We start from the raw sequence: 17,720 nt of genomic DNA, 5'->3' as shown, positions 1-17,720 counted from the left end.
GCCAGCTGTGACAGGACAAGGGGTAATGGTTTTAAACTGAAGCAGGATAGGTTTAGACTGGATATAAGGAAGAAACTCTTTACACTGAGGGTGGTGAAACACTGGCACAGGTTGCCCAGAGAGGTTGTGGAGGCCCCATCCCTGGAAACATTCAAGGCCAGGTTGGATGGGGCTCTGAGCAACCTGATCTAGTTAGCGGTGTCCCTGCTCACTGCAGGGGGTTGGACTAGATGAGCTCTGGGGGTCCCTTCCAACCCCAAACATTCTGTGATTCTATGATTGCTATAGTTGTGAAAAATTACAAGTTAAGTAAGTTGAAACATCGACTGAGACTCAGTCACTGACTTAAAAATATTCACAGTATACTTGAAGGTTAACACTGAGTTATAATACGCCTTTCCCAAATGCATTTGCAATATTTAACTTGAATTTATTGAAAACTTTGGTCAAAGTAAGATAAGCCTAAAAACCTTAGGTAAAAAAAGTTTACTGAAAAGGATAGATTTTAGTGCAGTTAAAATATTAAGAGGTGATATAAAGATAATTTCAGAAAACCTAAACCCATACAAATCTTTATGTGCTACTGAGCTTGAGGTCGTTGCTCAGCTGCGTTGCCCAGGCACCTGAAGCAGACAGATCCTGTATGCTCAGGCTGTGATTTGGAGGAGACTCCTGTACCTCTGAAAATTTCCAAATGAGGCTACTGTACAATATATCCAAAATTAATTTGGCACAGTGTTGTCAGTGCTTCTCTATATTAGGCCACCCGAAAATATTTAAGTCTTAAGTATCTATTTGATTTCATTTTGGTTTTTTACTACTTAATATTGATATGCAGTAATCCTGAAGGACACTCACGTTTATCCACCTGAATGAAGAGCCGTGTGTTGTTATCAACTTGGGTGGATCGTGTTTCAGTTTATGGCTTTTCTTGCAATTGTGGATTATAGTAATGAAGCCAGGATACATTTTCTCATACTCTTCAGACTCATCAGCAGTGCAGTGCAGATCTAATTACAGGTTTGCTGTGATGATTTCTGTTCCAAAGGGAGTTTAAAATGAGTTCTGTAAACAGAACTATGGAAGCTGAGTGTGAAGAAAAGTAAACTAAGGAAATAATTATTAATATGGCGATATGTAGCTTGCAATCTGACACTAAAGTGATACCTAACACAAAAACGTAGTCCCACAAGCGTTATTGCTCGTGCTGATGAATACTTGCAATGTATTTGCAATCTTCTTGGTTCGAGCAGTGCCAGAGCTGTGAGGCCCTTGCGCTGATGCAGTGGCAGTCTGGTAGCTGGGCAGCTGACGACCTGGTGGCACTTCACCCTCGGGTTAGGGGCTCCTCAGGTGCGATGCAGCTGGGGTGGTAGCTCTGCAAGCCGTCCAGGAATGTTCTGCATCCAGCTGGCTGAAGTGTCCAGAAGTCACTGCCTGTTTCTGGCCAGGACAGAGCCTCCCTTTGCTCTGTTCACCCTGCTGGAACCCCCCTCTTGGAGGTAGAAATCACACCTGGTTTTAGTGGCAGAGAAACTGCACCACTCCAGAATACTGTCTGTGCTACTTGCTTGCCAAAGTGCAAACCCCAGGGTTTTCAATTCACTTTCCAGGTGATTTCCATAGTCACTAAGAAATATGTACATACACAGAGTTGTTCTCTGCTTTTCTTTTGTGTGAGGTGCATCAGCCCAGGTGTACACTGACAAAGTCTGAGGAATCCCAATTCTGAACTTCCATTTGAATGAAGGTCTTGGGAAGTTTGCTGTTTCTTGAATACCATCCATGCAGAGAAAACTTTATGCATCCCAGGCAGCAAAAATGTAGTATATGCATTATCAGGTTTTGGGGGATCCATTGGCAGCTATAGAGTCATTTGAGAACGTTGGTGATTCCTAGGAGATTCCTTTGGGCTTGTACTCTGGATTGTTCATATATTTGTTAATAAATCACAAAATTCATGAGTATGTTTACTGAGTATTGTTTAATGAGTGTATGTTTTAATTAATAAACTTAAGTTTCCTCTAAGTTGTCAAACATGATGTTCCCTGAAGGTCACAGTCCTTTCAGCTTACCTGCATTCTGGTGGTGCTTGTACGTTATTCATTTTGGTTATGACCATTATGAATAATCTTTTCAAATTAATGCCATACCCAAGCTATTTCAGTATGCATTTATTTAGAATATTGTTCTTTATGATAAAGTTCTTGGATCCACCAGTTCAGTCTGCCTGGGCAGAATAAAATCTTCAGGGAGTTCAGACTTGGGAAGTGACCTCAGTCGGCAGAAGTTCAGCTTTGGTTTTCTGCTCCTTTCAAAGCTATTGATTCAACCAGATCTCCCACCTTCAATGCTTCTGTGAGAAAATCCTCTATGGCATCTTAAGTGAATAACTGATAGTTCTGCTTATTAATTCTCTGTTTGTTTCCTAGCTGGGCTCCAGGACCACATTTAATTTTGAGGAAATGCCCCCTCAGCTGTCTTTACTAAGCCAGCTGGGAGTAGAAAAGTTTTTGCAGATGTTAGGCACAGCACACAGCAATAAACTCGCCGAATGACATGAGCTGTGAACAAAGGCCGTCTCGTTTCCTCTGCTCCTGCCTTCCTGACAGTACTGTTGAATTTTAATCGTCCCTGTTCTAGGCTCAGACTGATGAAACCTTCGAAGAAATCAGTCAAACTCCCCCAAAGGGTACCAGGCTATTATGGTTTTAGAGAAGCCCTTAATCCCCCTTTCTGGGGGCTGTCTGATGCGTTCAGATTAATCAGTCTCTGAATAATTCATAGCAAAACTTTATGGAGACCTGATGCTATTCAGAACCACCAGAAAGGTCAATTTGTACTCCTGGATGCTGCTAGATATGACGTAAAAGAATCCTAAGTCAAAAAGTCTGTAGCATATGTAGAGGAACAATTTTGTTTCATTCTAAAGTTCATCAACATGTAAAATGATATGAATGAAATTTTCCATTATCTGCATCTGACTGAAGTATCCCGGTCTGCTCCTCACACTTTTCCTGATCTCCAGGAAATATGAAAATACTGAAGGTTCTAAAGCAGGCGTGTTCATTATTTTTCAGAAGTGGGTTGTATCTTTAGATGCTCAGTTCTGTCCCCTGATTCTGCCCAATCCATTATATCTGCCTTTGCCCATTCTGTTTTAAAATGTAGAGATTCTGAGAATTTCTTTTTTCTTCTTGCTTAGTGAAAGATTTGTGTTTTCTACTCTTCCTGTAAGCCTGTTCTCGTCCTGCAAGAGTGAGCATAACTTCATGGGAGACTACTGCCTTTTGCACCCTTGTTTTACTCCTACGTATACATATGCCATCTCGAGGCTGTAAAGGCTTGTTCATGCTGACCCTTATCATTTTTTGTTTGCTTTTACAGAGTCTCTGTAAGAGTTCGTCGTAACTGTTTATAGCAGTCCTAAACACACTATTAAATAAAATTTCCAGAAGTGACTGTCCTAGTTTCAAGGTTGCTTCTTAGTGGGGAGTCTGAATTCAATTGCCTTTTTAGACATTCTTTATCAATTTTGATACTATTTTCTCCTGACCATTACATCTTTACTACCTTAGATTACAACAGTTCTGTTTAAAATTATATTATTCTTTAAACCATTTAAACACATATTAATCAAACTGTCATTGCCACACTTGGTATTTCATACCAAATAAATATTATTTTTTTTTTGTGAGATTGCATGTTTAGCATTTGCATTCCCTAACAGAGCCGTTTCTGGAAAATGGGAATAATAGCCAAAAACAATATGTAATTTTATTCCAGCATGCACAAACAAATCTATGCCAACCTTGAACCACAGATTTAACTGTTTTGTTTCACAATTTCAGATATTTTTATGCATTTCGTTTATTACCTTTTATTCTGGTTTTGCCCTTGTTTGACCCCTGTGCCATGCAGTGCTCTCTTGGGTTTTTTTTTTTATTTTTCCATACCTTCATGATCTTCAGGCATGCACTTCTTTGATTCAGTTCTTACATTTTAGGAATAACTAATTGAGCACTTCAGATAAAATTTCAGCTAAATTCAGGTTCTCGTTCAGAGCTGGTGCAGTGTTTAGATATATCTTGTATAGGGCAGCCAATAAGAATAGCTTTTATTTATTTATTTTTGTACTGGGGCCTCTACATTAGCAGTGCATTAGGGCTGTGTTTGGGAAAGCTTCTTGGGCACGTTTACATGTGCGACATTGGACTCTGGTCTTGTCCTACCTTTGTTGAAAGCTCTGTACCTTGTTATCTGCTCCTGCTCTTTTCTGTTCTTACATGTTAGCTATAAAAATTTACAGTAATTACTGAAACAGTAGTTGACCTCTTTTCTTTTGGTTACAGCTGGACTTGAAGCGTGTTTCTCCCAGCTCTTGCTTTCCATACCTAAACTGTTTGATGAGGGCTAGGGCAGGGGGAACACTTAATGGTCCCTTGTCCCCTGATCTTCATGTCCTGTTAGAGCATCCCCATCCCCATGGTATGCATGCCCGAGGATGTCCTTGCTGCATGAAAGGCAGAATGATTTCATTAACCTCATTTCTTCAGTCTTAAAAATGTGGGGGTTTTGTATGCATTGCTTATATTGGATCTATGGCTTGTCTTCTCATCTGCTCGTTTCTGATTTGGGCATCAGAAAGATTAAATAGTAACTCGGATTTTTCATTGCCTTTGACTGTTCTCCCTCAGGAGCGAGAGGCTCAGAACACTGTCTGTATAGACTTGCATAAATGGGAGTCCTATATATTTTTAGTGGATTTTTTTTTTGTTAGTACTAATACATTTACTTTTTTTTTCTCATGCTTGGTTTTTTAAATAAAAGTCTATGCCCCCTGTGGGGTGAACTAATATTTTCTAATTTTTATAAGCCTCTTCTCACAGTGGTGTTGTCTATAAACACTTGAATCATTCAGGACCACAGAATGGAACTTGGCGTCAGTAAACAAATCACGTTTATTTCTTCCTAAGTGTTTACACAGTGACAAAAATCAAGCCCCCAGGGAATCATATTGTAAAAAGGAACAGTTGGTTTAAATTAGGTTTCCATGTGAAATATAGCTACTTTTTATGGATGTTGTGGGAACATAAACTGGAAAGAAAATCTGCACACTGATAAAATGAAGGTTTGATTTTTATTTGTTTAAATATAAACAGAATCATGCACTAAGTTAATTTCTGACTCTGGCATTAATTAATCGCCAAACAGAAATTGGTCATATGGTCACACTTAGGAAGGTGGGGGGTTTTCTTGTTTACTGCATTTGTGATCTTGCAAATAGATAATGCGAATTATTTTAAATGTTCAGTGCATATAGGAATTAGCAACCTATACAATTACTGGTTTTGTGAAATTAAGTGAAAATAAAAATTCCAATCTATCAACTTTCATTGTCCATGTTGCAAGAACAAGGGTTATTCACTGCGGCTGAGATTTGTAAGCTATGTTAATGAGAATTTACACTGCAGGTCTCTCTGGCAGCTTTAGAAATCAGTGCTACCTTAAGCTGACCATTTTCTTCCGTGGCCTGAATGTGTATGTAAAATATCTTACATTAAGATACAGTAGTTTTTTGTTTAATATAAGTATTTTAGAGTAGTTAATGATTTAACTGTTGTGAGTATGTCAGTGCATAAGATGTGATCGTAATGCATATGTGATTCGGCCATGAGCATATAAGTAGAATTTTGACTGATACCCTCCTGACGGAAGGAAACCAAAAAACCCCCACATTACCCATCCAGTGACATTGCTTTGGCTGACTGTACTGTCCATTTTGTTTTACAAGGTGAGCTCGTGGGTTACCTGGCTGATCCTGACTGCAGGTTCTATGGAGGAGAAACGAGAAGTCTTCTCATACTTAGTACATGTGGCAAAATGCTGCTGGAATATGGGCAACTACAATGCTGTAATGGAATTTCTGGCAGGCCTAAGGTACTGGCAACTCTTTTTTTTAAATGGCTTTTCAGTGATAGATTACACTGCAGCTTCTGTTAAGCAGACGTCTCTGGAGAACAGTGGGCTAAACCAAAATCGGTGGCTGAGTCACATCATCTCACCCTGTGACTTTCTAGTAATCCATTTTGGGAAAATGAAGCATGCTAAAAGCTGGGTTTTGGTAGTTTTTTTTTTTCAAAATGCTATGGAGACACCATTGGTTTTCCTGGTACACACTAAATATGTTATATTAGAAAACATACTTTTTTTTTAAACAGAATTTTTAAAAATATGAAAAGAAGATGGGAAAGCAGTTGGGTTTGTCTGTGAACAACTAAAAGTAATATAACTTGGGGTCAGGGTTTCCAGAACATAAGCGAAACATAATTGCAGTAACATTCTAAAAGGGTCAGTCTTACATTGTAAAAAAAACCAAACAAAACCAACCCAAACGAACAAAAAACACAATAAACCCAAACAAACAGCAAAACCTTTTTTTCACTCCTCAAATTTATTTATGTTGGCTGATGTGGGGATCTCATGTTCTCATGGTCTCACATAGCCAGACCTGCAGTGTCTCCAGGAGAAGGAGAGAGTGTGGGGCTGCAGGAGGTTTGTGGCTGCTTTCCCGCAGAATTGCAGGTTCGTACGGGGCCGGGTGGGCAGGAAAGCGGTGCCTCTGTGCAGGCAGCTCAGAGGGCAGCAAATTGGACCGCAGAGGGAAGAGTTAAGATCATCTTGCCCGTCTCTCAGCCCTGACCCTTCTTGTATATCATGTTTGTGTAACAAAGCTTTGAAGTGTTTGTAGCGTTGCTCTTTGTGGTTTAGTAAGGATTCTCACTGAGCTATTTGTTTACGGTTTTGGTATATAAAACCCATTTGAAGCACTCATAGACACGGGGAGTCTTTTTGAGCAGAATGCATCCACAGTCTCTAAGCCGTGTAAGTCGTGAGGGAAAATGCAAAGCAAATTAAGGGCTTAATTTTATCTCTAATGCATCTGCTAGTGCTGATTAGCAGCATTTCTGGGACAGGGACAGAAAGTGGGGTTAAGTCTACTGTTAGCATTTCTGCAGACCTTTTGGTATGTCTGGGGCCAGGGGCGGGTAGCAAGGCCGTACTGTTGCCCAGACATACAGCTCAGAAGGCGAGAGACCTCCCAGCGGTACTTGCAGTCCTCGGGGAGCATCAGGAGCTATTTCTGTTTGAAATCAAAGGTCCTTTTCATCTGTATTGGTGCCTGAGAGCTGGAACATGGTCCTGGTTTGTTTATTTCCATGAAAATAAATAATTTATTTTGTGAGTGAAATGGGAAAAAAAAATCAATGTAAATTATTTTAAATAAATTTAATTTAAAAAAATTCCCTTTGGCTAAGTTTATGGACTGTTCATAATACAACTAAAGGAGTTTGTAGTAAACCATGTGGTTTATCTTTATGCCATTTCCTTAATCTTTTCTTATTTCTTCCCAGGCCCTTATAAATTTAAGGCAATAACACAATGAAAATGTTAGAAAGCCTGCTTGTATGTCTTATGCAGCTGGGCTTTTATTAAAGTGTCAGATGTTACTCCAATAGATGAGACTGCTTGTTTTTCCTTTTTAGTTTTGTTCTTTAATAATTCAAAGGGGAGGAAATTGCCCACCATCCAGAATCTTCATAAAAACCATGACCTTGATTTCATTCATTCATTTCTGAGTAATGATGATCATTTCCTCTATTATATATATGCTGAGAGTATTGAACTTGAATGCAAATTGGTTTTCATTTTTTTTAATGAGCGTTGTGATCTCTTTTTGCAATAGGTCAAGAAAAGTTTTAAAAATGTGGCAATTTATGGACCAGTCTGATATTGAAACCATGCGAAGTCTGAAAGATGCTATGGCCCAACACGAGTCATCATCTGAATACAGGAAAGTAGTCAGCCGGGCACTCAACATTCCAGGCTGTAAAGTTGTTCCTTTTTGTGGTGTATTTTTAAAAGAGCTGTGTGAAGTTTTGGATGGAGCATCAAGCCTCATCAGACTCTGTCCACGATATAACTCCCAGGATGAAACATTAGAGGTAAATGAGACTGATATTCTAAGAGTTTATGGTCATAGACATCCAGTGCTGTATTTTCTATTAATTTATTTTTTATTATTTATTATTTTATATGAAGCATCATCTAATTAAAGTTTTCTAACCCAGACTGTTACCAGACCGTTCAGTTACATGGACCTCAATTTAATTCCCGTAGTTACTGTAGCAATTTACATTTTGTTGTTTATACCTAGTTCAGTATCAGAGTACTCAGAAATTAAAGTTAGTACCAAAGGATCGTGGGTTGGTGTGTATATATATATATTTATACTTCGGGTAAAGTAAGTATGTAAATCCTTAAAGACGTAACTATTTTCTGTTAAATGCTCTGACCTTCCACTTAACTCACTGGGAATCGGAAGGTTTTCAGTTCTTTAAAAATGGAATTCAGAAGCTCAGTGGATCAAGCTTTTCCTCTAGGAAAAGGAGCAATTCCATTGAGTTTTATCATTTTGGTTTTAAAAGAAGAATGCCCTTGTTACGTGAAAAGGTTAAGACTGAGGCTTTTAACATAAGTTACAGTAACTCCTGCAAACTTTTAACTTGATTTATGCAGTGATTTGGTCTGTTTAGGATTGAAAGTCAGTACAAAATCCCATTAGAAGCTAAAAGGAGATGCATACTAAATATTCTTTATTCTTGTAAAAATTTCTTTGCTGAGAAGTAGATGACAATATTCTATTTATTACTATACTAATCTTTCAAATATCTCTAGTTTGTTTCAGATTACACTGGACAGGATAATTTCTTGCAACGAGTAGGCCAAGATGGTTTAAATAATCCAGAAAAAGAATCAACAGCAAACAATATCTTTCAAACTATTCGGAGCTGCAATCGCAGTTTGGAATCTGAAGAGGGTGAAGACAATTTTAGTGAAGGGAGCAATTCAAGAAAAAACTCTTTGAAGGACAAAAACCGGTAGGTCTCGGTCTCATTTTATTTTCTATCATCACCTGTCTATTTCATGTTTTTAATCTTTAATTTCCTTTTACCAAGTCTTATTTTTAGAAATAAGGGCAACTTTAACATCTTCCCTGTAATTATCCTCTTCCAATTCAGAGCTTTGCCCCCCTGGAGTTATGCTAAGTATCTGACGCTCAAATGCTTGGAAACTCTCTGTATAGTTATATTTTCCCTCGTGATGTAACTACTTCCTCTCACGATAAGGGTAAATCCTTTTCATCTTACACAGAGAGCTTTAAAACTCTACAGTTACGATTACAATTTTGATCTGTGGTGACAGGAATAGCACCAGGACATATCTGTTATCAGTGTTCAGAACATTATATTCTGCATGCTTGGGCAGCGTTCTGCCCCTTTCAAAATAAAGGTTATTTATTATCCTTCAAAAGACCTCTTCTTTTAAGGACACATTCATTTGAGGCTTTTAAATTATGTCCAAAAAACATTTGTAAGTCCGTACACATTTTGAATTTTCAGCTTGCTATAGTCCTGCTATTTTGCATAGAACTTTACTTAATTGTGCCCCCTGTAAAAGCCCAGTGTTCAGTAATCTCAGATTTTCACTTCAAAGACCTGGCATACTCTGTACTATTCACCAGCAAGAGATATGGTAAATGCAAAGTTTAAAACATCTCTTGATCTTCTAGAATGTTGGTTTCTGGTGAAGTTGTAGCCCATATAGACATAGGTGGGTCAGCTTTAAACTAAATAACCGTGTTAGAGTAACTTCAAAGTAAGTAACAGAACTGTACTGTCCAGAGGTGAAGTGCTGCGAATTTATGTGAGGGCTTGCCTGAAAGGGCATGCTTCGATCGCTGCTTGAGGTATTTTATTGATAACGTGGATCAGAAATATCCCTATGTTCAGAAGTATCCAACATACTTAGCTGCTTACACATAAAATCTAATAAGTGACTGCCTGAGAAGGAACTACCATCTTCCTGTTTTAAATGCATTTATTTCATTAACGAGCATTTCTAAATTTCATTTCAAATAAATAATCATTATGTCCTGAAAGAATGGTTTCTAATAGAATTATTCACATCTGGCATTAGTTGCTTCTGGAAAGTGGAGCAGTAGATTAAGCCAAGAAAGACAGTCCCACTCCTCTGTCCATTTATGTTGTCTCCTGACTTAGTTCAGTTCAAATGCTTTCTTCCAGCAATTATTTTCGTTAATTAGTGTGCTTTAAAGTCACCTTGCAACTCACAGTCACAAACAATATTTCACTTGGATGAACAAAGTAGAATTTAAATATAAAAGAACAATATGGAGAAAATAAAGTTCTCTTTTGTTACGTGTTTATGAAATTGTTCTTGGTAAATTAGTTATTTATGCTTTATATTTAAATATGATCTAGTAAGTTCCACTAATTAAAGCAGGGATTCAGTGCAAAAAAAGAAGGCTAATATGACACTGAAATGAAAGTTTTAAAATTTAAGCAAAGAAAACTGCAGGTAGGTAATTAAAGTTATGTTTCCTGATTCAGGCTACTAACTACTCAGTTACTGGCTGTCTGTAGCTCTGGTGCAGCAAGTACTGATTTTAACTGTATAATGGCTTGTAGAAAACTACTGCTGAAAGTATTAATTAGCTCAAATACCTCATAGACTTCAGCAATTCCTTATTCACCTGCCGTATCTTTCCCGGGCATTCAGAAAGCTGGGTGAGGCACAGGGGCAAACGCTGCAGAGGCAGAAGGGCCGTACTCTGTTGTCCCTGTTGGATGGAGGCTGCAGTGTTTGGTTTATTTTTAATGCTATGAACAACTGGAGAGTTCTAAGGAAGAAACGTAGGTCTCTTTCTTGTGACACCTAAGTCATATCTGCATACAGCATTATAAAATCCAAATGATATCATAATTACTACCTGATAAGTGTAGTATTGTGGTCACAAAGGCAGAAAAATACACTGTATAACATGGTTCTCATTACTTTAAAATTGTAAGGAAGATTTTCAATTAGTCTGCCTTTTGCTGGTTTGGGTTAGTATTGTGGAACATGAACCCACCACAGCTGAGAAGTTAGTTTGATTTAAAGAAAAATGCAAGGCATCTGATAAAATCAGTGGGTAGTGGGTATAGTTACATCCCCAGTCATGTTAGCAAATAAAACTCTTCCCACTCTGTAACCAGTGACCTGCTGAATCACCCTGAATTTTCTGTACGTTCCAGATAAATATCAAACTTTATTTTTTATTAGAACTCTGTCTTGCAAGTTCTCAGATAAATAAAGGTAGGTAAGAAAAGACAAAAAAAAATAAAGTTTGAAATCCAGTTTTTATGGAATGGTTAATCAAATGACCTGTTACAATACTCTAAACTTCGATGCATCACTTCATTAGCCTAATCTCATCTTCACTTTTAAGCTTTCCTAATTACAGTAAGTACCTTTTAAAATAATGGGGAAAAACCTCAAGTTTTTTTTCCTTTTCGTATTCCATGCAATTTTTCCCTCTAAAATGTTTCCTTTATCCTATGTTTCCTTTATCCTTTTTTTCATTTCCTTGCATCTCAGTGCAGCCCATGTAAAGAAAGCTGCTGATTCAAACCGAGCTCTGTAAGTGTGTTCCCAGTAACGGATAGCTGTGTCGCTTTGGCAGCTCATGTCAGAGGTTATGATTCTGTGTGTGACTGCGTGTGTGTGCTTGCTCACCTGCTTCTCGTACATTTTAATCTGCAGCATGCCAGTGTTATCAAATGGGAAATAAGGCATAAATGGAGCTCTGCCCTTTCTGTCTCCACTATACTAGACTCCTCCAGCCATGCACATCTAGTTTCAGAATCCATTTTCTAGCATTTTTGCAGAGACTTACTTGATTGTTTTGAGGGCATTGGGGAGAAACAGCTGCTTTAGGTGTTTGTTTAATTTGAAAATCTTAATCTTGTATAATACAGGTGAATATTTTAATGTACATGTGTCTGGTATGACTCTGGTAAGACAGTTTATTCCAGCTCAGTTGTAATGCATGACCTTTATTTTTAGAAAGATTTCACAAGGAAAAAGAGCTACAGTTGAGGCTGATACAGTTACTCTGCCATTGCTTGTCAGTCCCCTCACCACAAGCAATAAATCCTCAGCCCGTTGGCCACTTTTAGCTAAATTTGGTGGAGGGGTGGAGGTCTCACTGATGAATAAATTCATAAGGGAGTCGTTAGAATTGATGTATGGAATACGGGAAAAATTCAAATTAATTAGTGCCCTGGGGAGAGAAGAGTAGAGGAAGACCTAACGGTTATCCGTGCTGTTCAGCTTAGGGAGGTGGTATATGGGACGCGTTCCAAGTCACAACACGGATCGTCTTTTGCTCAACCGGTTGGACATGGGCAGGAGCTGAGAGTACTGTGGTGATAGCAAGGGGAAGCACTGAGCGTATTAGGACAAGATGCCTTGAAGAGTATTCAGAGGAAGCTGGTTTGCATTTTATTGGCCGGATATCCTTAGGAAAATGTGCTTCATTAGTTCTGCCGGACATGGAACAGTTTGCTCTTTTTTTATGTTCATTAAAGCAGTATCAAAATATTGAACATTTGTTCATTCATGTTAGAAGCTTCTGCAGGGAAGAAATTTTATTTAAACTACCTCATTTATTAGTTCAGTATTGTTGCTCTGTATCTGCTGTTTCCAATTATGGTAAAATATTTCAAAAATTTTGGTTGCTGCATACAAGTTTCATGTTAATATTTTGCTTAAGTAAAATTAAATTTTCTAATGGAAAGTATCTGATAAAATTCTTGCTGCATTCTTATGAGGAAGGCATGTATTTTTATCATTATTTTACAAGTGTTAATCAGAGAATTATATTATGTGCAAGGTCTGCACATTAAATCAATAATAGAACAGAGATTAGGAGTCCTGTCTTCAATCCACTAGATTCTGCTAACAATTTCCACTTATAGTACTTGATATTTCAACTGAAGCAATCTTATGCTGTGCATTTAGAAACTGGAATCACTTGGCTTTAAGATTCAAACTGAAGTTTTTTGTTGTTAATGTAATGTTTGGAAAGTTCTAAGAAAATATAATTATATTGTTACAGGAGTTAGAATTAATTGTAGCAGCATCTATTAATTAATTCAAAATTGCAATAAAATAAACTGTAATACTATAAAAACTACGGATGTTCCTGTAAGTCCAAATTATATAGTGACAGTAGTATTCTTTTTATTTAAACTACAGCAGAAAAAATATTCATCAATCATAGCATAAATCAGCACATATAAGTCTCTCTTCTTTGTTCCCTTACAGATTTATAATTGGAGATCTTTCAGATTCTGAAAGTGATATATTTGAGCAGTTGAAGGAGTGGGACACAAATTCAACAGAAGAGCAACAAAAGGCGTTCTGCCACGGGATAGAGCTCATTCCCTGGTATGTGCTATCTATCCGGGCTGATGTCCATCAGTTCATGCAACAAGGGGCGACCGTCATTCATTACGACCAGGAGACACATCTCTCAGCGCGTTGCTTTCTTCAACTTCAGCCCGACAATAGTACTTTGACTTGGACAAAACCCACAACAGTTTGCCCCGCAAATGCGAAGGCAAAACTGAGCGTGCTGGGTAATACTGCTGAGCTCGGTAAATACCAGTTTCTTGGTAATACCGGACTGGTGGAAGGTTTTTTGGACTTGTTTTCCGCCAAGGCTGTATATATGGGACACTCTGGCATTGATATGCACACTGTGTGTGTTCAGAATAAACTTTGTAGTATGTCCCTTGAAGAAAATGGTATAACACTACTTTATGGACTTCAGACTACTGAAAATAAGTTGCTGCACTTTGTTGCTCCAAAATATACTGCCAGAATGCTATATGATGGATTGCTGGAATTGATTAAAGCGGTAAGAAAAATGAGGAGATTTCCTGATCAAAGACTACAGTGGCTACGGAAACAGTATGTCAGCCTTTACCAGGTAAAAGATGTTGTGATTTTGTATAAGAAAAGTTCAAAGATCAACAACTTAATGTAATGCAATTCATTTCTATTATAAGTAAGCTAAGATTAAAGGTGAACACCAAATCTCTGACTTTGTAACACAGCTAAAGTCAGAAAAATCTGGTTCTCCACATAAATGTTCTGTCAAACCTTGCATGTTTTCAATACACTGAAGTTTTTTGGGTTTTTTTATTTTGAAGCTCTTCATATGTTTGGAGTTTTGGAATAAGCATTTCATTAAAGAAAAAGCAATGACTGTACTTGAAAAGGGTGCTGAAATACTGAGTGATAAGAGTTAGGGCCAAAAAACCCCCCAAAACAGCAAACAAAATAGCCCTTTGGTATTCATACAGTAATTAGAAATTCTCTCCTCTTGATGTTTTGTCTTTCATTTGTTCCTTAGAGATGTCTATATTATTGCTTAAGAAAATGTGTCTGTTCTTACTCTCCTTGCTTTGTTAACGCTGAGAATTTTTGTAGGAGGATGGAAGGTTTGAAGGCCCAACCTTGGCTCAGGCTGTTGAACTGTTTGGAGGCAGGCGATGGAGTGCAAGAAACACAAGCACGGGAACTCTCACCAAAAGCACCGAGAAACCTAGTGTCCAGAGAAACAACACTCTGGGAATAAACGCAGCTAAGAAAAAGAAGAAAGTACTCATGAGGGTAGAATATTTTGTTATTTGTATATTTTGTTGCTTATATGGCAGATTTGTTTCCTTCCTACAGTTACTATGTATTCTGAACCGGAGAAAAGAAGTTAGATGATAACTCTAAAACTGTTTATTGCAGTTTATTGTTTTCCATTAGTTTGGGTTTCTTTTCTCAGGACATGTGTGCACTGGGGCTAGAAGAAGGGAACAGTCGTGTTGAGGCCTTTAGGTGGTACCTCAGTATAAAGGTAAAATATTGGTAATAATAAAAATATTAATGTGCAAAGTGATGTTTGGAGGCTGGTGTCGGTTTCTTTGCTTCTTTTGGTTTTCATATTTGCCAAAACATCACCACAGTTGTTCTGCTTCAGGTTAGCACACAGTTCTATCTTCCATGGCTGATAGGAACTCTGGACTTTGTCTGGCAGACTCCTCTCTTCTCCTGGACTCAACCACTTTTGCCAATACCCAGGAGAGGAAAACGCAGGGACTTAGCAGCTCTACTCCACCCAGGTGTTCTAGTGGGCAGGTAGGGCTGGTCCTCAAATGACAAGGTTCATCCTCTTTAGGGCTCTTGAGCACCAGTGGCATAGTGTAAAATCAGCTGCACCACTTTAAAGAGGTGCAATCATTGTTGTCTTCTGTGTGATGTCAAACTGAGGTAACACCTAATGGTCCCACACTTCACTATGTATCCCATTTCAGTTTTCTCGTTCCTACAGGTATTGGCCTTACAGGAGTCTGTTTCATAAGGAATAGCTGATCTATCTCACGGGTTGTTACAGATTGCACTGATAAAGAGTGGGAAAAGTAGTGTTTTGGGGATGTTTATTATGGTGCTCATTTTTTCTAGGGTGAAAGTGGAGAGGCCACTGATGATGAAATGGCAACTCGTAAGGCAAAAAGCTGTAAGGAATATCGTAATAGAAGTGGTTCGGATCCTCAAGACATTGATGAGCAAGAAGAACCAGGTAGATATATAGCTTCAGTACTTAAAAGTCCCTCAGGGTTTTGCTCACAGTCTTTTTATACAGACATTTTTTATGGTGTTAAAAATACATTTATGATATAAAACTACTTTTGCAGATGAAACTCCAAATGCTATATAAGCTTCTAAATTAATTTCTGTAGTTGTTCATGATTGTTCTTTCATTTGGTTTCAGTAGCACTTCCTTTCCATTCAGATGAAATGGGTATCTAAGTGTTGTTCAGAATGTGTCTTTTTGACTGTCTTGGGACAGATCTAGAATGCCTTTAGTGTCTTACTACGTGTTAATGAATCATGATATAGGTCTCTTGGACAAAAGCATTTTTATTGGGCCAGATGTTGTAATTGTGCTGCAAACTTTTGTTTTCTCCATAGATCAAAGCATTATTATTAATGCTTCTCCATCGAACAACCTGCCATCAAGAAGAGCTCACTCTCTGACAGCATCTGCATCTCCTAATTTAGGAGCTACAACATCTTCACCAGCAAGACCGGTCTCCTCACCTGTGATGTCTTCAAGCAAAAGTCAGTCTAGGTAAGGACAAAATCAATGCTTTGATTTAAAGAGAAAAAAAGTTACTGTGATTTAATTATCATCAAATGTGGTTTTCATGCCAAACTGACAAAATCTGACAAAAACAATGCCAGAAATGTTATTAGCCTTTTGATAGACATCTAAAACACATTGTAGAACAATATAGGACATTTAAGCTGAAATACCATGAATCTGAGGATGGCTTTGTAGCAAGTCCCTGAGCAGCATGCTTCAGTTTATGACTGTTACAGAAGCAGATTGGAATGCTGTTCCAAAACTACACAAATAGGGAGTTTAACTCTTTCTCCAGATCTTCTCCAAAGCATAGTTATAGACATGTTCTGTATAATGAAAATCAATAGAAACGCTATAGATATGTGAACTGAAGTTCTGAGGTTTCTCAGCACAAGTCATTTCTACCTGGGGGAGTATTAAGTTTTGCTGACATTCCTGGTGATGATTGCAGTTCTGTCAAGGGAATTGGAGGAACAGATTTGAAATCTTTCTCTTACAGGCCTCTCCTCCTTGAACACTTTTGTGTCACTTAGGCAGTGCAAAAGGTCGTGCTGTGGTTGTGCAGTGACGTCGTGCGCTGATATATTAATTCTCTTAACGCTAACAATGGTGGTGGTGGTAGGAGGAGTTGTAGTAATAACAATATAACAAGGAGAACGTGTCAGGGATGTGGATGTACTTTACAACAGACAAGAAGACAATCTCAACAGAGGCCTTCTAGTGCCTTTTAACAGAATGAATAGTGAGGTATGGTTATGGGTTTGAATCACGGGTTTTCCAGGAGAGCAGTGGTAAGCAATGGAAGAGATTACTGCTCCTGGTAGAACATTATTTTTGAAGAGACATGTCTTGCGTAATGGTTTATGTTGTGTATTTCTTCGGGATTTTTTTTTATGCTTAAAACAGTTGGGTTTGGCAATAGATGTCAGTAGTAGAGCCACCTGTGGACATCTGTGGTTGGCTGCTTCTCCTTTTAACATTGCTTTCTGTGACTAACTATGTTCGCTTTTTGTTCTTCACTGTCATTCACAACCATGGGATGAACATGCCTGACCAGGATTTATCTCTGTAAGACATTTATCTTTTTTTTTTTTTTTTTTAAGGATTGGAACAGCTTTCTTTTACATTAAACTGAAGAAATACTGCTTTACTACCTCTGGAAAATGCTTCTCAGTTTTGCTTCTTGCTTTTATGCCAAAATAATTGTTGTTCTCTAAATGAGATTAAAAGGCTCAACAGAGAACTCACATTCCCGGGGGAAGGACAGCTAATGTTCCTTTAAATCCTCTCAGTCCTGGGTTTCTGTACCGATCGCTGCACAGCTTAGCACTGTGGGCCACCCTCCCCCCCCGAGCTGTAACAGGTTTTCCCTGGCAAAGTTGCCTGGAAACTCCAATGCCTTGCTTGGTAGAGCTCTCCCCAACTTGATACAACCCTTCATGCTGGGATTTGCTCAGGATACAGCTGTATGGCTGTTTCAGCTGTCCTGAGGAAATCTTCCACAGAACAGAATTACATGTTTTATCCACTACCTTGATGGAGTTTTCATGAGCTGTTAAGAGTCCTGGAGCACTGGAGAGAGTTTTATTCTTGGTATTTACCCTTTGGA

At 38.3% G+C, this 17,720-nt stretch overlaps 1 protein-coding gene across 1 annotated transcript in view; it reads left to right on the top strand.

The window, feature by feature from the left end:
- Positions 1-17,720, top strand: part of PLCE1 (phospholipase C epsilon 1) — a 140,266-nt gene that overhangs the window by 88,530 nt on the left and 34,016 nt on the right. The window contains exons 4-10 of the mRNA XM_035897382.1: positions 5,795-5,940; positions 7,748-8,006; positions 8,740-8,942; positions 13,210-13,900; positions 14,404-14,586; positions 15,427-15,544; positions 15,937-16,096. Coding sequence (XP_035753275.1) covers positions 5,795-5,940; positions 7,748-8,006; positions 8,740-8,942; positions 13,210-13,900; positions 14,404-14,586; positions 15,427-15,544; positions 15,937-16,096 — 1,760 coding nt within the window. The remainder of the gene's footprint in view (positions 1-5,794; positions 5,941-7,747; positions 8,007-8,739; positions 8,943-13,209; positions 13,901-14,403; positions 14,587-15,426; positions 15,545-15,936; positions 16,097-17,720) is intronic.

Source organism: Egretta garzetta, unplaced genomic scaffold (assembly GCF_000687185.1).
Source record: "Egretta garzetta isolate BGI_Z169 unplaced genomic scaffold, ASM68718v1 scaffold56, whole genome shotgun sequence".
NCBI lineage: Eukaryota > Metazoa > Chordata > Aves > Pelecaniformes > Ardeidae > Egretta > Egretta garzetta.
Note: the sequence above shows the minus strand (reverse complement) of the source record. Positions and strands in the feature narration are given on the sequence as shown.